General features: G+C 41.8%; 1 protein-coding gene across 1 annotated transcript in view; it reads right to left on the bottom strand.

The window, feature by feature from the left end:
* LOC133563638 (tetraspanin-9-like) overlaps positions 1 to 26719 on the bottom strand; it is a 165669-nt gene extending 138950 nt beyond the window's left edge. The window contains exon 1 of the mRNA XM_061917885.1: positions 26684 to 26719. Within this exon, the coding sequence (XP_061773869.1) occupies positions 26684 to 26704 (21 nt within the window). The 5' untranslated portion in view covers positions 26705 to 26719. The remainder of the gene's footprint in view (positions 1 to 26683) is intronic.
* Between the last annotated feature and the right edge of the window lie 494 nt (positions 26720 to 27213).

Genomic DNA, 27213 nt, shown 5'->3' on the forward strand with positions numbered 1-27213 from the left:
ATTGACACAAACAATGGCAGCTTACATTTTCGCTTTAATCACCGTTTGAACAGAAATATTATTTTCAGTTAAAACAAAGGTTGCGTTTGCACCAACAAACTACAAGTCGTTACCAAACAGTCGAAATTGTTCAACAGACTCCACTATGGAGTTAGGCTATTGAATTGCGTTTTTCGATGAAGCAGCCAAATTCGACAGAACATCCTTCCTGGGGTCAGCTCTTTGCTCGTCAAAGTCAGACAGGCTTTGACGCGGCCGCCTCAAACATACAGGGGAGAAAAACTACAAAATACAGAGCCTAACAGTTCGGAAGAACAGTCGACTAATCGGATTATAACAGAACCCAAATGACTTCTACCTGTCCACCTGTGCTTTTTTCAGATCCAATGACTACTTGTCGTCTTAAAGCCGTGTAAAAAACACCGTGCTACTACAGCTAATGCTAACCAGTTGCGACCACCAATGCTGTGAGTTAAACGTCCGCATTGGGAAGTGAATGATAACTTGAGAGCTTCTATAAAGTTAAAGTCCCAACGATAGTCACACACACACACTAGGTGTGGTGAAATAATCCTCTGCATTTGACCCATCCCCATGTTCACCCCCTGCGAGGTGAGGGGAGCAGTGAGCAGCAGCGGTGGCCACGCTCGGCAATCATTTTGGTTATTTAACCTCCAATTACAACCCTTGATCCTGAGTGCCAAGCAGGGAGGCAATGGGTCCCATTTTTAAAGTCTTTGGTATAAGTCGGCCGGGGTTTGAACTCACGACCTTCCAGTCTCAGGGCGGACACTCTAACCACAAGACCACTGAGCAGGTTTCTAATACTAATTTAAACACTAGTGTCGAAAAATTTAATGCATTCATGTGTGTTCTTTATTTCACTTAATATAAGATACAGTGACATGACTGTGGAGGAGTTCAAGTACCTAGGAGTCTTGTTCACGAGTGAGGGAAGAGTGGATCGTGAGATCGACAGGCGGATCGGTGCGGCGTCTTCAGTAATGCGGACGTTGTACCGATCTGTTGTGGTGAAGAAGGAGCCGAGCCGGAAGGCAAAGCTCTCAATTTACCAGTCGATCTACGTTCCCATCCTCACCTATGGTCATGAGCTTTGGGTCATGACCGAAAGGATAAGATCACGGGTACAAGCGGCCCAAATGAGTTTCCAGGTCTCTCCCTTAGAGATAGGGTGAGAAGCTCTGCCATCCGGGAGGAACTCAAAGTAAAGCCGCTGCTCCTCCACATGGAGAGGAGCCAGATGAGGTGGTTCGGGCATCTGGTCAGGATGCCACCCGAACGCCTCCCGAGGGAGGTGTTTAGGGCACGTCCAACCGGTAGGAGGCCACGGGGAAGACCCAGGACACGTTGGGAAGACTATGTCTCCCGGCTGGCCTGGGAACGCCTCGGGATCCCCGGGAAGAGCTAGACGAAGTGGCTGGGGAGAGGGAAGTCTGGGCTTCCCTGCTTAGGCTGCTGCCCCTGCGACCCGACCTCGGATAAGCGGAAGATGATGGATGGATGGATGGATGGATAATATACAGTAAACTTGCATCAAATGGTACATTACTATCAATCTCTAGTTCCTTACATTTTTGGTACAACCGCTAACCTGGCAGGCTAACAACAATACAAAATATTGTGATATTGATCAAAATCGGATGATATTATATATATTTTTTCTGCCGTAACGCCCAGCCCTACTACTGTGAATAATTGTATCTTAAAGTTCGCAGGTAATAAATGAGTCTATGGAAACCTCTGGGACCCCGCTTTCCGCCTGAATGCAGCTGAGATAGACTCCAGCATTGCTCGCGACCCTAAAAGGAACAAGCGGTAGGAAACGGATGGATGGATGGAAACCTCTGGGTTACAGAATGTTACTTTGCAACAATGTCACAGCATCTTAACTCATCTCAACTTACACATTCTGCAATAAAGACCTGCAGACAGATGAAGGTTTACTGTTCCAAGCCGTAATGCGCAAGCTGAACTGAACTGGAAACAAGGCTTCTGTTTGTCTTGCTCCAGGACTGTAATTTGAAGAAAAAGATGGATCTTAAAACCCGTTTTTCCCTTTTCAACGAGGTGTGGTCCAGCCCAACTGAATGGAGGTGACAGAATTGTTTCCACTTACACCGTTGACCATTGTCTTTCTCCAAGTGGACCAATCACAGAGCACGTGCGGTCTACATACTGAGTCAGTCAAACCCTGAATCCCTCCGGCTCTTAAAAATGTTGCAAGGTCAGCTGAAGTCCAACAAGCCTGTGAGGTGATTGAGACGGTTATATATAGACGCCACTGGCAGGCCAACGAGTACAGGGGACCCGGTTGGGACTCGGTCACAAGGCTTACGTTGATTTAGCGCCAGATCTTTTCATCTAAAATCAGCCAGCGGTGTAATGGAGTCATTTCCATGACACAGACCATAACAATATTTCCCTTGTGGCTTCGGGAAGATGAAGTAAATCAATCCAACATAAATGGAAGATGATGAGATTGTAATTGGACGTGTACGAGGAGAGTTTCAAAGCAGGGCTGCAGAGGACGAGGGCACGGTTGCCTCTGTGACTCACACTGGGCATGCCATGTGGGATTCAGGGGGCATGGCTGGAATAGTGCAGTATTTTGGAAGATGTTAATGTGAGCGGGAACATGGCGTGTATGCTGGCACGGGGGGTTTTCGGTGGAGCACGGCAACTTTCCAATGTCACTGGCACATGTGACTCGAAGGCAAATTTGACAATCCATGACCACACTGCATGTACTTTAAAGGCCTACTGAAAGCCACTACTACCAACCACGCAGTCTGATAGTTTATATATCAATGATGTGTCATCCTTTTGTGTTTCCCTCTTGTTTTCATGTGTTATTATATTTTTTTGCCTTTTGGTCCGGGACCCTTTGGGACTGTGTGACAAGGGGTGGCACTTTTGTGACCTCTGTGGTGCTTTTTTGTGGACTTCTGGATCTGCCTCCCGGGAGCGTTTTGGCCATGGAGACCAGCTGCTGGGTCTCTGCCACACCGGAGTCGCTTTGGAGGGACTGGAGGAGATGCGGATGAGGGGACAGGACTGCGGAGCTAGCACTGAGCGCTGGGACGGAGAGGCTTGGCGGTGTCTTGGCTGGGTGAGCAGGTGTCGGACACCTCAGTCACCTTGGACGTATCCTCGCTCATCCATGCGGACTGGACACTGGCCGAGAGTGGAGTCGGCTGTCTTGGTTGCTTTGTTGGGTCTGCTCCTGTCTCTGGCCATGCTCCCTCCACCCCAGCGGACGATGGCGTGGAACACCGCAGAGGCCACCACAGTGGATATGTTTATTTTACTTTTTATTCATAGCTGTATGTAGAAGTGTCTGCTTGTATCTGCTGCTTTAATGTCTTTAATGTCCTTAGTGCTCTTTGATGTTTCCCTCTTACACACATGTAAGAGGGATGTGTTCTATGGCTATGAGTTGTTTTTTTCCCCTTGGCTTCAGTCTGCACCCCCTCTCCAGGGCCCAGGCTAAGACCGATTTTTTTTATTTTATTTTAATCTTCTATTTTTTTCTCCCATTCCCCCCGTCCCTTGTTTACGTGTATTTCACCTTTTTTTGTAAGGGGCGCTGGAAGCCGGCAGACCCGTCAGCGATCCTGTTCTGTCTCCCTGTAATGTTTGTCTGATCTTGAATGAGATTGTGCTGAAAATTTCAATTTTCCTGAAGGAACTCTCCTGACGGAATAAATAAAGTAACATATCTATTTAACAATGGAGACTATAAAAAACAATGCTGTTGGTGGAAAGCGGTGGATTGCAGCTGTCTTTAGCACCGAGACACAGCCGATGTTTCTTTGTTTGTTGTGAAGCGGAGCGGTCAAGCGAACATGTTTTCTCTACGTCAACTAGCATGTTTTTGGATGGGGAAATTGTGATACATATCTTACCGGAGAAATCATTGGATTTTTCGTCGTCCTGCAGCAGCGGCAGCTGTGAGCTTGGCTCCTCAGCTTCTCTCTGAGACACTTCGTGTTTACCGCAGACATCCGACCTCGAGGTTGGTCTTTACATTCTTTTACAATCTTTAAAATCTCACTAAAACACTATTAAAACAGTAAGCAGATAAGGGATCTTCCAGAATTATCCTAGTAAATGTGTCTAATTACACGCTCACACTGCCGTCGCCTGGAGCCGTCGCTTTTTATTGTTTTGGTTTTTTTTCTATTCCTTCACTATCAATATCTTAATGCACAAATCTTTCATCCTCACTCAAATTAATGGGGAAATTATCGCTTTCTCGGTCCGAATCGCTCTTGCTGCTGGTGGCCATGATTATTAACAATGTTCAGATGTGAGGAGCTCCACAACCAGTGACATCACGCGCACATACTTCCGGTACAGGCAGGGCTTTTCTATTAGCGACGAAAAGGTGCGAACTTTATCGTCTATGTTCTCTACTAAATCCTTTCAGCAAAAATATGGCAATATCGCGAAATGATCAAGTATGACACATAAAATGGACCTGCTATCCCCGTTTAAATAAGAAAATCTCATTTCAGTAGGCCTTTAACTGCATTATAGAACTTGACTTTTTAATGACTAAAAAATACTGGATTTTCCGGACTGCAAGGCGCACTTAAAATAATTTTTTTCCCGTCAAAACTCAACAGTGCGCCTTATAACCCGGTGCGCAAAATGTACAGAATAATTCTGGTTTTGCTCACCGACCCTGAAGCAATTTTACTTGTTACATGGTGTAATAATAAGTGTGACCAGTAGATGGCAGTCAAACATAAGAGATACGTGTAGACTGCACCATGATGGCAATATGACTCAAGTAAACAACAACAACATTTTATGAGTCCCATTGAAAATATAAAACATTACACCTGGCGCTCAAAAATCTATCAAAACGTTTTAATACGACTTTGAATCCGCACCGCTTGATGGATTGTCGGCGCATTAAACATACGAGTATTATCATGGTGTGTGTATAAGGTAAGACATATTATCCGGCGTTTTGTTTCGCAATATTATGCAAAAGCAACTTTTCTTACCTTCTGGTACCTGCTGATGTCTATTTGGGATCTGCATCAATCCTGAAAAATTGATTGCATCCGCCTTTGTAGTCACCTTTTTTTTTTTTTTTTCTTTGTCATGAAAAAGGGAGGTTTTTGTCATGAAAAAGGGAGGTTTTTGTCATGAAAAAGGGAGGTTTTTGTGGTTGGTGCACTAATTGTTAGTGTATATTGTGTTTTTTATGTTGATCTAATAAAAATAAAATAAAAATAAAAAAGAATAAAAAATTATTCTGCGGCCCGGTGGTTGGGGACCACTGCTATAACATCTAACATGCCTTTAGAAAAAGAAACCCTATATTTTAGACAGTTGCTATTGTTTGAAAACAATACAACATAATGTACTACAAACACCTACAGCAGTTTTATGATTTATTTAATAATAATCAATCAATCAATCAATGTTTACTTATATAGCCCTAAATCACTAGTGTCTCAAAGGGCTGCACAAACCACTACGACATCCTCGGTAGGCCCACATAAGGGCAAGGAAAACTCACACCCAGTGGGAGGTCGGTGACAATGATGACTATGAGAACCTTGGAGAGGAGGAAAGCAATGGATGTGGAGCGGGTCTAACATGATACTGTGAAAGTTCAATCCATAATGGATCCAACACAGTCGCGAGAGTCCAGTCCAAAGCAGATCCAACACAGCAGCGAGAGTCCCGTTCACAGCGGAGCCAGCAGGAAACCATCCCAAGTGGAGGCAGATCAGCAGCGCAGAGATGTCCCCAGCCGATACACAGGCAAGCAGTACATGGCCACCGGATCGGACCGGACCCCCTCCACAAGGGAGAGTGGGACATAGGAGAAAAAGAAAAGAAACGGCAGATCAACTGGTCTAAAAAGGGAGTCTATTTAAAGGCTAGAGTATACAAATGAGTTTTAAGGTGAGACTTAAATGCTTCTACTGAGGTGGCATCTCGAACTGTTGGAGGGCATTCCAGAGTACTGGAGCCCCAAATGAAAACGCTCTATAGCCCGCAGACTTTTTTTGGGCTCTAGGAATCACTAATAAGCCGGAGTCTTTTGAACGCAGATTTCTTGCCGGGACATATGGTACAATACAATCGGCAAGATAGGTTGGAGCTAGACCGTGTAGTATTTTATACGTAAGTAGTAAAACCTTAAAGTCACATCTTAAGTGCACAGGAAGCCAGTGCAGGTGAGCCAGTACAGGTATATATGTATGTATATATGTATATAAAGGTATATACAGTACAGGCGTAATGTGATCAAACTTTCTTGTTCTTGTCAAAAGTCTAGCAGCCGCATTTTGTACCAACTGTAATCTTTTAATGCTAGACATGGGGAGACCCGAAAATAATACGTTACAGTAATCGAGACGAGACGTAACAAACGCATGGATAATGATCTCAGCGTCTTTAGTGGACAGAATGGAGCGAATTTTAGCGATATTACGGAGATGAAAGAAGGCCGTTTTAGTAACGCTTTTAATGTGTGCCTCAAAGGAGAGAGTTGGGTGGAAGATAATACCCAGATTCTTTACCGTGTCGCCTTGTTTAATTGTTTGGTTGTCAAATGTTACAGTTGTATTATTAAATAGAGTTCGGTGTCTAGCAGGACCGATAATCAGCATTTCCGTTTTATTGGCGTTGAGTTGCAAAAAGTTAGCGGACATCCATTGTTTAATTTCATTAAGACACGCCTCCAGCTGACTACAATCCGGCGTGTTGGTCAGCTTTAGGGGCATGTAGACACTAACAACGTTTTGGGAGACAATGATCTTATGTTTAAAAAACCTATATTATAGGTAATAATAATATGGAGCATTTACCTTGAAGAGTGGACTTCTACGGTATCTCCTTTCAGCTGATGCTACGTTACTCACCCCCTCAGCAGCTTTTCAATATTTTCATGGTTAAATGTCCTCTGTTTTGGTATTATTTCAACATCTTTGACGGGTAAAAAAAAACCAGTCTGCTTTATTATAATGCAGACTAACAATGCCACCGTCGAACTGCCTCGATAAGTCAGCTATACAATCAGTCATGTTTTCTATTATTTAATTCTTCACTTGAATGAATATCAGCCACTTTGTCCTCTGAGCACTGTCCTTCACGCTCACTTTCTTCCCTTCCATGCTTGGAAAGCAAAGTTATTCGGACCTCCTGCTAAAAGCTTTTGCTAATGAGTAAGACCGGATGTTTTCATATCTTACAGGCTTCATTTATAATTCCTACGCCAACTTGCGCTGGGGAGGATTGTAACTCAAATGAATGCTCATAATTTAAAGCGTAAGAATACATTACGACAAATGACTTGTATATCGGGGCACTTGTAAGTCCAGGTACCACTTTAGTTGTTATATTTTGTGGATTACATTTTTTATGTTGTTGTATTTATTTATTTCTTATGTTTTAGTCTGAGTATAATCACTAGCAACAAAGTGAAATTGAAATAGTTAAAAAATACTGGTATTAGGATTTGCGATACTGTTTAATTAATATCCGATCGATAACAAAATGTGCAATTCCACCCCTCACTACGTCAATTTGTCATGTCTTGTGATCATGTTTTGTTTAGTTATGTTCGGTTTTGTTTAAAGGCCTACTGAAAGCCACTACTAGCGACCACGCAGTCTGATAGTTTATATATCAATGATGAAATATTAACATTGCAACACATGCCAATACGGCCGCTTTAGTTTACTAAATTGCAATTTTTAATTTCCCGGGAGTTTCTTGTTAAAAATGTCGCGGAATGATGACGTGTATGCGTGACGTCACGGGTTTTAAATAAACATTAGCGCTGTGACACACAGCTAAAAGTCGTCTGCTTTAATCGCATAATTACACAGTATTCTGGACATCTGTGTTGCTGAATCTTTTGCAATTTGTTCAATTAATATTGGAGAAGTCTAAGTAGAAAGATGGAGTAGGGAAGCTTTAGCCTTTAGCCACACAAACACACGGTGATTCCTTGTTTAAAATTCCCGGAGGTGAAGCTTTACTATGGATCAGAGCGGTCAAGCAAACATGGATCCCGACCACTTGTCAACCGGCAGGTTTCGGTGAGAAAATTGTGGTAAAAAGTCGCCTCTTATCGGGGATCAGCTGAGCTTGTGCCGTCCATGCAGCTGCCGTCGACTTCCCTCAGACACTAGTCTCAGGACACACGTAACACTCCCCTCCGACTATCAGGTACTATTTAATCTCACTAAAACACTAGCAACACAATAGAAAGATAAGGGATTTCCCAGAATTATCCTAGTAAATGTGTCTAAAAACATCTGAATCCGTTTTTGTTTTACTTTATTTATTTTTCTTTTTTTTTCTAGTCCTTCGCTATCAATATAATCATCCACGAATCTTTCATCCTCGCTCAAATTAATGGGGAAATTGTCGTTTTTTTCATTCCGAATAACTCTTGCTGCTGGAGGCTCAAATTAAAAACAATGTGAGGACGTGAGGAGCCCTCACCCTTGTGACGTCATCGTCTGCGATAGGGCTGGGCGTATCAATACCAAGTATCGATAGTATCGATACTTGGTGAGTATCGGTATCGTATCGATACTGGCGTGATGGTATTGATACTTCACCGAATTAAGCGAATCACTCCGATTTAAAAAAAAAAAGATGGAGTAGGGAAGCTTTAGCCTTTAGCCACACAAACACACGGTGATTCCTTGTTTAAAATTCACGGAGGGGAAGCTTTCCTATGGGTCAGAGCGGTCAGGCGAAAATGGATCCCGACCAAATGTCAACCAGCGGTTTTCGGTGAGAAAATTGTGGTAAAAAGTCGCCACTTACCGGAGATCAGCTGAGCTTGTGCCGTCCATACAGCTGCCGTCGACTTCCCTCAGACACTGGTCTCAGGACACACACCTCCGACTATCAGGTACTATTAAACTCACTAAAACACTAGTAACACAATAGAAAGATAAGGAATTTACCAGAATTATCCTAGTAAATGTGTCTAAAAACATCTGAATCCATCCCAAAGCAATCGCCTTTTTTTTTTTTTACTTGATTTTTTATTTTATTTTTTTTTCCTAGTCCAACGCTGTCAATATCCTCAAACACGAATCTTGCCTCCTTGCTCAAATTAATGGGGAAATTGTTGTTTTCTCGGTCCGAATAGCTCTTTTTGTTGGAGGCTCCCATTAAAAACAATGTGAGGACGTGAGGAGCTCTCACCCTTGTGACGTCATCGCCTGCTACTTCCGGTACAGGCAAGGCTTTTCTATTAGCGACTAAAAGTTGCGAACTTTATGGTGGATGTTCTCTACTAAATCCTTTCAGCAAAAATATGGCAATATCGCGAAATGATGAAGTATGACACATAGAATGGACCTGCTATCCCCGTTTAAATAAGAACATCTCATTTCAGTAGGCCTTTAACACTCCATTGCTACCTGTTTTTCACTCCCTTGTTTTGTTGCCATAGTTACTTATTGTGTTCACCTGCCTCTGATTAATGCTCGCCCGCTCACCTGCTTCCTGAGCACTAATCAGAGGCAGTATTTAAGCTTGTCATTTCCAGTCAGTCCTTCTGGAGTCATTGTATTAATTCCATGCTCTGTTCCTCCCACAGTAAGTCGTACTCGTTTTTCAAGCTAAAGTTCATGCTGTTCTTTTCAAGTCACAATACGTGTTGTTGGCGTTATGTTCATAGTTTATGTTAAAGTGTTAGTTTTGTTTCTTTAGCCAAGTTGTGCCGCTGCAGTGAGCGCTTTTTGTTTGTACCTTTTTAGTCACAATATTATCGGTATTATCTCCGACCCAACTCTCTCCTTTGAGGCACACATTAAAAGCGTTACTAAAACGGCTTTCTTTCATCTCCGTAATATCGCTAAAATTCGCTCCATTCTGTCCACTAAAGACGCTGAGATCATTATCCATGCGTTTGTTACGTCTCGTCTCGATTACTGTAACGTATTATTTTCGGGTCTCCCCATGTCTAGCATTAAAAGATTACAGTTGGTACAAAATGCGGCTGCTAGACTTTTGACAAGAACAAGAAAGTTTGATCACATGACGCCTGTACTGTATATACCTTTATATACATATATACATACATATATACCTGTACTGTATATACCTTTATATACATATATACATACATATATACCTATACTGTATATACCTTTATATACATATATACATACATATATACCTATACTGGCTCACCTGCACTGGCTTCCTGTGCACTTAAGATGTGACTTTAAGGTTTTACTACTTACGTATAAAATACTACACGGTCTAGCTCCATCCTATCTTGCCGATTGTATTGTACCATATGTCCCGGCAAGAAATCTGCCTTCAAAAGACTCCGGCTTATTAGTGATTCCTAGAGCCCAAAAAAAGTCTGCGGGCTATAGAGCGTTTTCCGTTCGGGCTCCAGTACTCTGGAATGCCCTCCCGGTAACAGTTCGAGATGCCACCTCAGTAGAAGCATTTAAGTCTCACCTTAAAACTCATTTGCATACTCTAGCCTTTAAATAGACCCCCTTTTTTGACCAGTTGATCTGCCGTTTCTTTTCTTTTTCTCCTCTGTACCCCCCTCCCTTGTGGAGCGGGTCCGGTCTGGTGGCCATGGATGAAGTACTGGCTGTCCAGAGTCGGGACCCAGGATGGACCGCTCGCCTGCGTATCGACTGGGGACATCCTTGCGCTGCTGATCCGCCTCCACTTGGGATGGTTTCCTGCTAGCTCCACTATGGACGGGACTCTCGCTACTATATTGGATCCACTTTAGACTGGACTCTCACGGTTATGTTAGATCCACTATGGATTGGACTTTTACAATATCATGTTAGACCCGCTCGACATCCATTGCTTTCGGTCCCCTAGAGCAGTAAGTCCCCAACCACCAACCATTAGTGCACCAACCACCGTCGCCCAATTGGTAAGAATGTTTTATTCATTTTTATTAAAAAAAATAAATTATTATTATTATTTTTTTTCCTCTGTCATGAAAAAGGGGCGTTTTTGTCATGAAAAATGGAGGTTTTTGTGGTTGGTGCACTAATTGTAAGTGTATATTGTGTTTTTTATCTTGATTTCATAAAAATAAAAAAATTAAAAAAATAAGAAAAATTGTCCCCCGGGCCGCGGGACAAATTATTAAGCGTTGACCGGTCCGCGGATACAAAAAGGTTGGGGACTACTGCCCTAGAGGGGTTGCACATATGCGGTCCTCTCCAAGGTTTTTCATAGTCATTGTTACTGTCACCAACGTCCCACCGGGGTGAGTTTTTCCTTGCCCTTATGTGGGCTCTACCGAGGATGCCGTTGTGGTTTGTGCAGCCCTTTGAGACACTTGTCATTTAGGGCTATATAAGTAAACATTGATTGATTGATTGAAAAGTGAATAAAGGGGGTATAAATGGAAACGAAATAGAAAAACATTACAATAAGAATCAAAATAAAAAGCAACAATGGGAATACAAATATAACAGTAAAATTAGAATATACCAATAGTCACATAAATATGTTAATAAAGATACAAATAAAAAGTTGGATTGGGGGCGGCATAGCTCGGTTGGTAGAGTGGCCGTGCCAGCAACTTGAGAGTTGCAGGTTTGATTCCCGCTTGTGCCATCCTAGTTACTGCCGTTGTGTCCTTGGGCAAGACACTTTACCCACCTGCTCCCAGTGCCACCCACACTGGTTTAATTGTAACTTAGATATTGGGTTTCACTATGTAAAGCGCTTTGAGTCAATTGAGAAAAGCGCTATATAAATATAATTCACACAAATTCACAATATTTGCTTGAAAATGAAAAAAATCTAATATTTAAGTGCATAGGCAATAATGTAATAATATGAGGTGATTACTGGTACACATTTATATAAATGCTGTCAATGGTGTTTTTTTTTGGATGATTAATGACAGATTATTGCCCGCATGCATACATTTAATTTAAAAAATAATCGGCCTTATGAAGGCAGCCATTACTGTGATGTGGCCCTCGATGAAAAGGAGTTTGACACCTCTAATGTAGACAGACATCAGACAGAAGGAAGATGGGGAAACGTCCATTACACGCTCACACACACCACACATTACATGGACCGTGCCCAAAGACGTGTTGAGTGTCAGAATAAAATAATGACATAAAAGACCCATTTTAATCATGTGAGTCTTCTTTATATTGCAGACACGTCCGCTACCATTTGTTGACTTAAAACATATCCGTCTTTTATTCTACTTGTGGATACCTCGGACTTGCACAACTAATCCCTGTTAGCTAAACACACGTATAGGAAGGACCGTGCAAATAAAGACCTTCTGGGAAAGCAGTCTCGTTATTAAAGCTGCCTTGGCAAACGAGATTTTAAAGGTCTTCTTATCACTTAATGACACTTACTAGCTTTACAAGATTAGCTTGTGATGGGTTTACACCGACTGGAAGGCCGGTCAACTTCTTGACTTATACTTTCAATAGAACAGAATTAGTGCCACACTGACTCTGTATACGAGACTCACTAAAAGCAATTTCAAGCATTACAACCTCACGGAAGTACGTTGGAGAAAATATTGTCGCTGTCAGGATGACAATTGTGTCGGGCTGCAATGATTAATTTTACTTATACTATTCGAAAAAGCTTTGCTTTAATCATCTTTCTGCTCCTTTGAATTGCTTTCTTTGCTGAGAGATATTACTTAGTTCTCCTGCAATGTGGCATATCTGGGGTCTGTTTAGAGCAGGTGTGTCCAATCTACAGCCCGCGGGGCCCGGCTTCTTCACTTTGGCCCCAGAGACTTCATGAGTTTGCATAGCATCGCACAGCGGAGTCTTTTAAAAATGAATTTTAAATACCAGGCGGTGTCTGAAAGCTGCATATTTGCTGCCATCTTGTGGACAATGGGAGTAAATCAGATCAATGACCCTTGAAAGTACGTTGACACCACAGCACAGCATTTACTTGTATGCCACAATCCAAAGAACCTTCCCTAGTCATGGTGCAAAAAAAAAAAAAGAGAAACATATGCTACGAACATAAAAATCAACACACATGGTCACACATAATTCAACCTGCTCACTGAACATTGTGTATAATATGAATACATAAATATATATTTACATTTCTATTTGCATGATGGGAAAAAGTAAAACAATCTCTCCACACCTATCCATGTTTGGCACATTTTAGCTGCTTGATATTTCTAAATATTTCTAAATGATTACAACACTTTAAGAAGGTTGTCACGGAAGAAGACAATATAAAGAAAACAAGGTAGGTGTCAAACTTTCACACAGTCTTAATATCCAATTATGTTTTAATAATATCCATTATATTAATGATATATCATTCATATAAATATATGATGGATATATATATATATATATATATATATATATATATATATATATATATATATATATATATATATATATATATATATATATATATATACTACATTTCCAAAAGTATTTGGCCACCCATCCAAATTATTAAAATCAGGTGTCCTTCCCGGTAAGGTCTATTCAGGTGTACTGGAGAGGAGGCTACGTCGGATAGTCGAACCTCGGATTCAGGAGGAACAGTGTGGTTTTCGTCCTGGTCGTGGAACTGTGGACCAGCTCTATACTCTCGGCAGGGTTCTTGAGGGTGCATGGGAGTTTGCCCAACCAGTCTACATGTGCTTTGTGGACTTGGAGAAGGCATTGGACCGTGTCCCTCATGAAGTCCTGTGGGGAGTGTTCAGAGAGTATGGGGTATCGGACTGTCTTATTGTGGCGGTCCACTCCCTGTATGATCAGTGCCAGAGCTTGGTCCGCATTGCTGGCAGTAAGTCGGACACGTTTCCAGTGAGGGTTGGACTCCGCCAAGGCTGTCCTTTGTCACCCATTCTGTTCATAACTTTTATGGACAGAATTTCTAGGCGCAGTCAAGGCGTTGAGGGGTTCCGGTTTGGTGACCGCAGGATTAGGTCTCTGCTTTTTGCAGATGATGTGGTCCTGATGGCTTCATCTGACCGGGATCTTCAGCTCTCACTGGATCGGTTCGCAGCCGAGTGTGAAGCGACCGGAATGAGAATCAGCACCTCCAAGTCCGAGTCCATGGTTCTCGCCCGGAAAAGGGTGGAATGCCATCTCCGGGTTGGGGAGGAGACCCTGCCCCAAGTGGAGGAGTTCAAGTACCTAGGAGTCTTGTTCATGAGTGGGGGAAGAGTGGATCGTGAGATCCACAGGCGGATCAGTGCGGCGTCTTCAGTAATGCGGACGTTGTACCAATCCGTTGTGGTGAAGAAGGAGCTGAGCCGGAAGGCAAAGCTCTCAATTTACCGGTCGATCTACGTTCCCATCCTCACCTATGGTCATGAGCTTTGGGTCATGACCGAAAGGATAAGATCACGGGTACAAGCGGCCCAAATGAGTTTCCAGGTCTCTCCCTTAGAGATAGGGTGAGAAGCTCTGCCATCCGGGAGGAACTCAAAGTAAAGCCGCTGCTCCTCCACATGGAGAGGAGCCGGATGAGGTGGTTCGGGCATCTGGTCAGGATGCCACCCGAACGCCTCCCTAGGGAGGTGTTTAGGGCACGTCCAACCGGTAGGAGGCCACGGGGAAGACCCAGGACACGTTGGGAAGACTATGTCTCCCGGCTGGCCTGGGAACGCCTCGGGATCCCCCGGGAAGAGCTAGACGAAGTGGCTGGGGAGAGGGAAGTCTGGGTTTCCCTGCTTAGGCTGCTGCCCCCACGACCCGACTTCGGATAAGCGGAAGAAGATGGATGGATGGATGGATGGAGGTGTCCTAATCATTTAGCCCGGCCACAGGTGTATAAAATCAAGCACTTAGGCATGGAGACTGTTTCTACAAACATTTTTGAAAGAATGGGCCGCACTCGGGAGCTCAGTGATTTCCAGCGTGGAACTGTCACAGGATGCCACCTGTGCAACAAATCCGGACGTGAAATGTCCTCACTCCTAAATATTCCAAAGTCAACTATTGGCTTTATTATCTGGAAATGGAAGAGTTTGGGAACAACAGCAACTCAGCCACCAAGTGGTAGGCCACGTAAACTGACAGATGCTGAAAAGCATAGTGCAAAGACTTTCTGCACTGTCAGTCGCAACAGAGCTCCAAACTTCATGTGACCTTCCAATTAGCCCACGTACAGTACGCAGAGAGCTTCATGGAATAGGCTTACATGGCCGGGCAGCTGCATCTAAGCCATACATCACCAAGTCCAATGCAGTGGTGTAAAGCACGTGAGCTGCATTCTCTGGAGTGACTAATCACGCTTTTCTATCTGGCAATCCAGTGTTTCCCACAGGTCAGGCATCTATTTGTGGTGGTGTGGTCGGGCACCGGGGGGAGTGGGAGGGGGGGGGGGGGGGTAATGGCGGTGGCGATGACCAAGAAGAACGTGGAGTTGGAATATAATTACAACACTTTATGTACATATTTATATACATATTCATATCATATTTACATATTTATACAATATGTAACTACAAGCTCCATTCACAGACAGAGTCCCATTACTTTTATGAGCGGTCGAGCGAGTCAAAAGCCGAAAAAAAAACAAAAAACCCAAGATTTTTTTATTTTTAATTTTTTTATTTGTGGCGGCCGTAATTCTTTTGTGGCGGGCCGCCACAAATCAATGAATGCGTGGGAAACCCTGAATTCTGATGGGGGAGTCTAGGTTTGGAGGTTGCCAGGAGAATGGTACATTTCAGACTGCATTGTGCCGAGTGTGAAATTTGGTGGAGGAGGAATTATGGTGTGGGGTTATCTTTTAGGAGTTGGGCTTGGCCCTTTAGTGCCAGTGAAATGAACTTTGAATGCTCCAGGGTAGCAAAACATTTTGGACAATTCCATGCTCCCAACCTGGTTCAGAGAAGTTACCAAAATGGCTTCCTTACCCAAAAAAACAGAAAACACACATCATGGTTTCCTGTGGTCTTTGAAGTACGCTCACCTGTTTCAAATCCACAACATCCAGTAAAGAAGCTCATTGCTCAAAATCAAAACATTAATTTATTTTGATATTGTTCATGTTCCGTCTGACTTTTGGTACTTTTGGATCCACTTACTGGTGGATTTTGGATACCGACGATCTGACAAAACATTAAAAACTTTCCTCGGTGGAGAGAAGGGAACTATGAGTCATGGCTCACACATGCCAATACTCAGTGTGTACAGTTAATTAATGATTCTTGCTGCTTTTGGCTCAAGTTAACCGCCAGACACACTTAAACCGTTCCTTAAAAACTGGAAAGCTTTAAGGGATGACAACTTTGACCTTTAAATTGTGAATAAAGCTTCTGCATGCCTTTGTCTAGCAGCCTCACCTTACATTTCCCGCACTCCCATGTCGCAGAATCACCTTATCCAAAGGCATTAATGGCCTCGTTCTACAGTGCTCTTCAATTATTATTCCCCCTTGGAAAGTTAAGCTGTGTCTCCTGTATCACCTCAAAAGATAGATGCTCTCAAGATGAACCCGAATTAGTCTTTAAGTAGGTTTCTCATCTGAACCTTTATTTTGCTTGACATATATTTCTTAGATTAGACCAGGGGTCCGCAACCCCGGGCTCTTTAGCGCCGCCCTATTTTAAAAAATATATAAAAAATGGAAATGATGGACAAAAAAAAAAACATACTTTTTGTTTTAATATGGTTTCTGTAGGAGGAAAAACATGACATAAACCTCCCTAATTGCTATAAAGCACACTGTTTATATTAAACATGTTTCACTGATTCGAGTATATGGCGAGCAGCGTTTTGTCCTACCAATTTTGGCGGTCCTTGAACTCACCATAGTTTGTTTACATGTATAACTTTCTCCGACTTTCTAAGACGTGTTTTATGCCACTTCTTTTTCCGTCTCATTTTGTCCACCAAACTTTGAACGTTGTGCATGAATGCACAAAGGTGAGTTTTGTTGATGTTATTTGGTCACTGCATGACTGCAAGCTAATCAATGCTAACATGCTATTTAGGCTAGCTGCATGTACATATTGCATCATTATGCCTCATTTGTAGCTATATTTGAGCTCATTTAGTTTCCTTTAAGTCCTCTTAATTAGGGTCCGCCCTGCCTATGGTAAAGGACTCCACAGGAGTCCTTTGCCATGGGCAAGGACCCTATTGAATCTGCTGTGTTTTATTATTATTATTATTATTATTCTTTCTTTCTTTATTCCGCACCTATGCGCTGTAATTTGACCCCCTTAACATGCTTCATAACTCACCAAATTTGACACACACGTCGGCCTCGCATGCCTTCCCAACTTATTAGGCAGCCAAACCAGAAAAATCAAAATTGCGCGCTAGCGCCCCCTAGGAAAAAAAACAAAAAAACAGACTGCTTGTAACTTCCGTTAGGAATGTCGTAGAGACATGAAACAAAAACCTCTATATAGGTCTGACTTAGACCTACATTTCCAATTAGAACCTTCTATAGCAAAAATCAACAGGAAGTTGGCAAAAACCCCTTCAAAACAAAATTTTCGCAAGAAATTCAAATTTTTGCCTCTTTGAACTGAAATTTGACCCCCTTAAAATGCTTCAAAACTCACCATCTAGTGAAAAAACCAAACCTTAAAACTCAAAATTGTGCTCTATTGCAATTTTTGAATAAAACACAGAAAAAATGCTCCTAGGAAGAGGAAACAGATAAAACTGCTTGTAACTTCTGGTAGGAATGTCGGACATACATGAAACAAAAACCTCGATGTAGGTCTCATATAGACCTACATTTTGATAATTGGCATCTTTCAGTTAAAATCAACAGGAACATAAGGCGGACCCGACCAACGCTGCTTGCAGCTTTAATTCAATTTATGTCTCATGACACACTATCTGTATGTAATATGGCTTTTAATTTATGGCTCTTTCAACATTTTGGGTTGCCGACCCCTGGATTAGACAAATATAGCCATATTACACTATTATAGCCATATTATTGCTTCCAGGGTGAACCCCCCAACAAGAGAACACACAAATATTTTAATAAAAGTGCTCATTTTAATTGTTCTTATTGTCATTTTCAGGGAATAAAAATGTACCCAATGTTTTTCAAAAATTAAAGTACCACTGATAGTCACACACAGACTAGGTGTGGTAAAATTACTCTCTGCGTTTGACCCATCCCCTTGACCACACCCTGACAGGTGAGGGGAGCAGTGAGCAGCAGAGGTGGCTGCACTCGAGAATAATTTTTGGTGATTTAACCCCCAATTCCAACCCTTACGGCAGAGTGGTAATTGGTCCCATTTTTATAGGCTTTGGTATAAGTCGGTATGAACTCACGACCAACCGATTTCAGGGCGGACACCCTAGCCACAAGGCTACTGAGCATGTTAAAAATGTAACAAAATAATAACTAATCAAAATAGTAGAGAAATGCAAATCCAAGAACTCAACAGAATGTCGTGGAAAACATTTTTCCAGGAAAACAAATAAATGTTATCGAAGACATCAGTAATTTTTCATTTTTTCTACCGTGCAATTTCCAAAATGAAAATAGCAAAAGTTTTACTTATTTTGTAAGACAGAAGACAAAAAAAAAAAAAAAATCACAAACTGCCACAATTTTTTTAAATGATAGAAAAATGATTCAATTTCAAACTGGACAAATTCATGAATAAAAATGGAACACTCACAGCAAATCAATACGGTTACAGAGCTAATATTTATTCCTAATTGAAATAACAGAAGAAAATTACCAATGCAATAGATGGAAAACAGTGTGCAGCAGCAGTGTTTATGAATTTAACAAATAGCTTTTGACACAATCAATCACAACATCTTAATTAACGAATTAGAACGGTATGCCATCTGAGGGCTAGCCCTAAACTGGATAAGAAGCTCATCAACAAGGTGAATACAGCTTAATTTCTCTAAAAATAACATGTGGAGTACACCAAGGATCAATACTGAGACCAAAATGATTTAATCTACATATAAATGATATTCATAAAGATACAAAGAACCCAACATGTCAGGCTTGCCCCTTCAGGGAAGTCACGTTTAGCATATGGTTCTTTTGCATATCAAAAGTTTTTCTCTTGCAAGTTATCCCTTTTTTTTCTTTAAGTGTGCACACTTCCAAGACACCTTAACTCTGAGTCATCATTACAAAGACTTCAACGTTGGCGGCAAGATAAAGAAAATACGCTATTTGCTGAGCATGAGTTCTCCTTTACCATGCGATGCTTAATCCACGGTCTTTGAAAAATGGAAAATCCCTGGAAGATCCTTTTATTTGTACTGCGGCGCTCGGTGCAAACATGAGTTCAACGGAAGTCTTCTCAGCGTCGCAGAGGAGCATTTAAAAAAAATAAAAATGAAAGGATTGAACTCAAGCAGTGGGAAACTGATTTTCCAAAGGCTGAGTCTAAATGAGACACATATTAGTTTTAGCTGGTTCAAATCAGTTGGTTTTAATGTTAATACCCCCTTGTTTTTTTTTGTCCTTGATATAAATGGTAAACAGGTCCCCCAGGAGCAGCACATCATCTTTACATGAAGTAAAAGGACTGATTTCACGCATCAAACCAACCAAAACAAACAAAATCCGACACTACTTATTTTCTTTGTAGGCAGGTTAATGCTGAGGCTGAGTCTATATGGCTTTCATCTTAAATATGCACACAGAGATGTTAATATAGACTGCAGTCTTGGGATTAGTGTGATAATATATGCACATGACCTTTAGGCAGTCACAAACGCCTGACTCGGTGTCACAGACAAGGCCGCTTCAATGCACGGGCTTACCAGGGGCCCCAACCCAATTAAGGGCCCCCGATTTTGTCGGCGGAATGCAATGATTGGCGTTCGTAGCTCTCAATCACAAACACCTCAGCTTTGTCCAGTGCAGAGGTGTCAAACTCATTTTGACACTCATGCAGAAAAAATCTACTCCCAAGTAGGCCGGACTGGTAAAATCACGGCATGATAACTTAAAAATAAAGACAACTTCATATTTTTTTCTTTGTTTGGAAATAGAACTAGCGCATTCTGAAAATGTACAAATCATAATGTTGTTGTTTTTCTTTACACTTACATGTTGCGGTTGATAGTATTCTGTCTTTATTTGTCGTTATTTATACTTTCTGAATAAAGTATGTGATAATGTTCATTAGTCAATTCATTGGTGTTCATTTTCAATCCATCAAAATAAATAAAAAAATAACATCCAGATCTAATTACAGTAGTTTGCTCATTTTCCTCGACTGATGTACTAACATCATGCGGTTTACTTGTTTTACATATGTAGCATCCAGTAGTGGATGCTGGTCTCTTAAAAAGGGGAAGCTCAAAATCGGCCTACATCTTATATATATATGTATACATATATATATATAAATACATATATATATATATGTATACATATATATATATATATACATATATATATATATATATATATATATATATATATCTCAATCAATCAATGTTTACTTATATAGCCCTAAATCATCTCTGCGCTGCTGATCCGCCTCCGCTTGGGATGGTTTCCTGCTGGCTCCGCTGTGAACGGGAATCTCGCTGCTGTGTTGGATCCGCTTTGGACTGGACTCTTGCGACTGTGTTGGATCCATTATGGATTGAACTTTCACAGTATCATGTTAGACCCGCTCGACATCCATTGGTTTCCTCCTCTCCAAGGTTTCTCATAGTCATTATTGTCACCGACGTCCCACTGGGTGTGAGTTTTCCTTGCCCTTATGTGGGCCTACCGAGGATGTCGTAGTGGTTTGTGCAGCCCTTTGAGACACTAGTGATTTATATATATAGTCTTTATTTGAAGGGACAATGCACAGAAACATTAAGCTCAAAGACAGATTTGTTCTGTACGAGATTATAGCTAAATCTGCGTTCAAAAGACTCCGGCTTATTAGTGATTCCTAGAGCCCAAAAAAAGTCTGCGGGCTATAGAGCGTTTTCCGTTCGGGCTCCAGTACTCTGGAATGCCCTCCCGGTAACAGTTCGAGATGCTACCTCAGTAGAAGCATTTAAGTCTCACCTTAAAACTCATCTGTATACTCTAGCCTTTAAATAGACCTCCTTTTTAGACCAGTTGATCTGCCGCTTCTTTTCTTTCTCCTATGTCCCCCCCTCCCTTGTGGACTCTCGCTGCTGTCTTGGATCCGCTTGAACTGGACTCTCGCGGCTGTGTTGGAGCCACTATGGATTGAACTTTCACAGTATCATGTTAGACCCGCTCGACATCCATTGCTTTCGGTCCCCTAGAGGGGGGGGGGGGGGGGGGGGGGGTTGCCCACATCTGAGGTCCTCTCCAAGGTTTCTCATAGTCAGCATTGTCACTGGCGTCCCACTGGATGTGAATTCTCCCTGCCCACTGGGTGTGAGTTTTCCTTGCCCTTTTGTGGGTTCTTCCGAGGATGTTGTAGTCGTAATGATTTGTGCAGTCCTTTGAGACATTTGTGATTTGGGGCTATATAAATAAACATTGATTGATTGATTGATTGAAATAGTTCATTTCCATCTGCAGTCCCTGGCTACTAAAACTAAAGGGATACAAAAATCATGCAATAAAATTATGACAATAAAGTCATACTATAGCATGTAATCAAATTAAGAAAAGTCATAAAATGCCCTTTCATGGACACATACTTAATATAAAATACAACCATCAATCAATCAATTAATGTTTATTTATATAGCCCTAAATCATAAATGTCTCAAAGGACTTTACAAAACCACTACGACATCCTCGGAAGAACCCACATAAGGGCAAGGAAAACTCACACCCAGTGGGCAGGGAGAATTCACATCCAGTGGGACGCCAGTGACAATGCTGACTATGAGAAACCTTGGAGAGGACCTCAGATGTGAGCAACCCCCCCCCTCTAGGGGACCGAAAGCAATGGATGTGGAGCGGGTCTAACATGATACTGTGAAAGTTCAATCCATAGTGGATCCAACACAGTCGCGAGAGTTCAGTTCAAAGTGGATCCAAGACAGCAGCCAGAGTCCCGTCCACAGGAAACCATCCAAAGCGGAGTCGGATCAGCAGCGTAGAGATACCATACCTCATTCACATCACACAGAGACAATATATGCTCTTGTTCACAACTGTCATCATTTGTAAAAACAACCATGATTTTAACAGACACAACTCACAATTGGAGGAGTTCAACATATTGTAGACAACGCTAAAGGCAGTGCCTTTATAGTACCGGCGGGCCAGCTCTAATGTTAATTTGATATTGCCTCAAGGGCCAAATGAAATTGTACGGCAGGCCAAATTTGGCCCGCGGACCAGAGTTTGACACCCATGTTTTAGGGTAATCTTGTATTCTTTGAGCAATCGCCTCCGGCCACAAAGATACAAAGAATTGCTTTTGCGACATCTAGTGGACACATTTAGTACAGCAGTTTCTTGCATTCAAACATTTGGGCTCACTTTTATATTTAGCAAACTCCTCCCACAGGCCGGGTAAAACCTGTTCACGGGGCTGACCTGGCCTGTGGGTCGTACGTTTGACACCCCTGGTCTAGTGATTATGTAGTTTCTCTCTCTCTCTCTCTCTCTCTCTCTCAGCTGTGTCGTTTTTTCCCTACTCCTCTGAGCAGGACTCGAACCCACATCGCCCATGTGAGAGACCATTGGACTGCCATTGTACTAAAACACAGGCAGTCTAACAGATCGCCAGCTCTTTACTTTAGACTTTGTTTACACAAAAACATATTCATGAACAAGATTATTGTTTAAATGAGTGCTGTTTGTAGACATTGAGGAGGTTTTACCCAAAACGAGGCACCACCTATGAGAGGAAACGGGAGCCATCATGATATACGACTTGCTCCAACTTATCAGTCAGGCACTGGTGTACAGGGGCCTAACACAACCCTAACCATCCCGTGGGGCCAGGAAAGCTCCAACCCCGAGCTATATTTGCCAGCTGACATTAATGCCTTGCTCCTCCTTGACTTTCTAAGCCTCCCCCTCACTCCTCTTTCATGACTCTGCAGATCCGTGGCTAGTCTATCCTGTGTTCCAGTACTTTACCACAGTACTCTAGCCTCAGTGTGAGAGCCTTTGATAACTTCCCATAGAAGTTGTGGTGAATGCATATATTTTAAGAGTTCTTTCTTTATCAATAGACATGTTTGAAGCAGCTGGTATTTCTCCATTTTCCATTTTTCCACTTTGTGCTTCATATGTCCGCAACTAAAGTCTATGCTTCACCTTGAAGGCGTTGGAATGTGGGGTGTTGCAGCGTCCCGGAAGAGTTAATGCTTCAAGGGGTTCTGGGTATTTGTTCTGTTGTGTTTATGTTGTGTTACGGTGCGGATGTTCTCCCAAAATGTGTTTGTCATTCCTGTTTGGTGTGGGTTCACTGTGTGGCGCATATTGGTAACAGTGTTAAAGTTGTTTATACGGCCACCCTCAGTGTGACCTGTATGACTGTTGACCAAGTATGCGTTGCATTCACTTGTCTAAAGTTAAAATAAAAGCACTAATGATTGTCTCACACACACACTAGGTGTGGTGACATTTGTCCTCTGCATTTGACCCATCCCCTTGATCACCCTCTGGGAAGTGAGGGGAGCAGTGGGCATTTATAGTGATTTAACCCCCAATTCCAACCCTAGATGCTGAGTGCCAAGCAGGGAGGGAATGGGTCCCATTTTTTTTTTAGTCTTTGGTATGACTCAGCCAAGGTTTAAACTCCCAACATACCGATCTCAGGGCGGACACTCTAACCACTAGGCCTCAACCGTTTTTCAGAGATGTACCCCCTGTGAACATTTTTTTAATTCATTTTTGTTTAAAAAAAAAAGAGATAAATAAGTAAAATACAGCACTATGTCATCAGTTTGTGATTTATTAAATTGTATAACAGTGCAAAATGTTACGCATTTGTAGTGGTCTTTCTTGAACTATTTGGGAAAAAAGATATAAAATAACTAAAAACTTGTTGAAAAAAAAACAAGTGATTCAATTATAAATAAAGATTTAGTAATCATCAACTTAAAGTGCCCTCTTTGGGGATTGTAATAGAGATCCATCTGGATTCATCAACTTACTTCTAAACATTTCTTCACAGAAAAAAAAAATCTTTAACATCAATATTTCTGGAACATGTCCACAAAAAATCTAGCTGTCAATATTGAATATTGCATTGTTGTATTTCTTTTCACAGTTTATGAACTGACATTCATATTTTATATTTATAAAGGATTTCTGAATTGTTGCTACTTTTTAGAATATTTAAAAAAAAATCTCATGTACCCCTTGGCATACCATCAAGTACCCCCAGGGGTACACGTACCCCCATTTGAGAACCACTGATATATACAATGAGCTTCTGTCAGCAGCTACATTGAACCTGCATATGAAAAGTCAAATAGCGAGGCTGCTACTGCCATGTTGAAATCCACAAATACATGACACGTTTTAAATAACACAATGATATAAATCACCGACTTGTAAAAAAATTGTTTGTCTACTGTGGAACTCAATCCATTTAAGAAACTTGACTACAAACACAATTACAGACACAAGTACAACATAATTGTCAAGACTTGTTCTTGGGAATGTACTTTCAGTGTAGGATTGGACAATATGACGCTGTTAGTATAGTACTGCGATACTAATGAATCATATTCGGTACCATACCGCCTCTGAAAAGTACCGGAACGAACGAACCAACGAACCAACGAACGAACGAACCAACCAACGAACCAACGAACCAACCAACGAACCAACGAACCAACCAACGAACCAACGAACCAACGAACGAACCAACGAACCAACGAACGAACCAACGAACGAACCAACGAACGAACCAACGAACCAACGAACAAACGAACGAACGAACCAACGAACGAACGAACCAACCAACGAACGAACGAATCAACGAAGGAACGAACCAACGAACGAACGAACGAACAAACCAACGAACGAACCAACCAACAAAGGAACGAATCAACAAAGGAACGAACCAACGAAGGAACGAACCAACGAAGGAACGAACCAACGAAGGAACGAACCAACGAACGAACTAACCAACGAACCAACGAACGAACGAACCAACGAACGAACGAACCAACGAACGAGCCAACCAACGAACGAACCAACCAACGAACGAACCAACCAACGAACCAACCAACCAACGAACCAACCAACCAACGAACCAACCAACGAATCAACGAACCAACCAACCAACTAACCAACCAACCAACCAACCAACCAACCAACCATCCATCCATCCATCCATCCATCCATCCATCTATCGGTCCCCCACCCCTCCATGCCCTGTCGTGACATTGCTGGTTTACGAGCAGAGGAGCATGTTCGGCAGCGCACACTCACAGAGTACTTACAAACAGACACAGTGACAGACAGAAAAAGGGAGAACGGACGCAATTTGGTCTAAAAACTGACGATAAAGGTGAAGTTATACCACTGAAACGCCCGCAGTCGGCAGTTTTTTAGGTACTTCTAAATCACTAATCCTCACCTCCATGGCGACAAATAAAGTAAGTTTCTTACGAGTATCATCCCTGTAGGACGAGGAATAGCTAAACATGTTTCACAACACACTGTAGCTCACCGGCGTCAAGAGAAAAATGTACACAAACGTCATGGGTGGATCTACACCTAACATCCACTGTAAAGATATCAAGTACAACAACGTATCTAGTCGATGCAACTTTGATTACATCAATGTTTTTTATCAACACAAAATCTTATTTCCTTTTAAAAAAAAATCATATTATGTTTATAAACTCAGGAAATACGTCCCTGGACATATGAGGACTTTGAATATGACCAATGTATGATCCTGTAACCACTTGGTATCAGACCGATACCTAAATGTGTGGTATCATCCAAAACTAATGTAACAGAAGAATAAGTGATTATTATATTTTAACAGAAGTATAGATAAAACATGTTAAAAGAGAAAATAAGCAGATATCAACAGTAAAAGAACAAGTAGATTAATAATACATTTTTACAGCTTGTACTTAATAATGTTGATAAAATAATAAAATGATAAATTACACAATATGTTACTTCATATATCAGAAGACTAATTCAGAGCCTTTGTTTGCTTACTCTTAATAAAACATGAGTTGTCTTGTATGTTCACGATTTTATTTAAGGACAATCTTGCAATAAGAAACATAAGTTTAATGTACCCCAAGATTTTGTTGTTAAAATATAGACAATAATGCCACTTTTTGTGGTCCCTTTTATTTAGGAAATGACCAAAAGGGTTAAATACTTATATGGTGCTTTTCTACCTTCCTTTGACACTATTTCCACATTCACCCATACACACACTTATTGTGGGAGCTGCCATGCAAGGCACTAACCAGGACCCATCAGGAGCAAGGGTGAAGTGCCTTTCTCAAGGACACAACGGACATGACTCGGTTGGTAGAAGCTGGGGATCGAACTAGCAACCTCCAAGTTACTGGCACGGCCACTCTTCCAACTGCGCCATGCTGTCCCCGAAAAGTATTGAAATAATTAAGGTACCAGTACCAAAATATTGGTATCGGGACAACACTATTTCACTGTAGTGCTTGATAGTGCAGTTACTGTACTTGTGTCCACCTAAACATCAAAGAGAAAAAGTCAAATAATTTCTCAAGTTAAGTAAAATTCGTCCTCTGTAATATTTTTGCAGCATAATTAATGGCGACCACTTTACCCCGTCTACTCCACGAGCCATTCATGAGACGGAGGGAAGGAGAGGTAGTGTGAACACGCTGAGGGAGGGCTGGAAATGCGTCTGTATCCTCAAACGAACTGGACTCCAAAATGCCCCGCGGTCGTCAAGAATCTCCCGTCTTTGTCACCACGTAAACAACCTTCTTTGAGGTTTGTCCCAAATCTGATTCGAGATGGCATTCTGTCCCTCAAGCAGGTTGTCCGGGTCAAAGCTCACACACTGACGTCTTCGAACAACGCTTGAGTAACGGGGATGTGGTCTATATTGAGCTGAAGACTTGTGTACACGTAAGAGAAATTAAATCTTGTAATGAAATCAGCTCATCTGATTCTAATATTGGATTCTGTAATGTGTAAGGGATTTTCTGCTCAAGTACTGTATGTATTTACTTAGGCCTCAGGAATATATGAAAGTCATTTTGAATGCACTACTTTCGATGATCCTAAGTTCAAACCTAGAAATGTGAGCATGCCACACAAACTATTTAATTAAATAAACCTTGTTGCCCT

This window comes from Nerophis ophidion, linkage group LG12 (genome assembly GCF_033978795.1).
Source record: "Nerophis ophidion isolate RoL-2023_Sa linkage group LG12, RoL_Noph_v1.0, whole genome shotgun sequence".
NCBI lineage: Eukaryota > Metazoa > Chordata > Actinopteri > Syngnathiformes > Syngnathidae > Nerophis > Nerophis ophidion.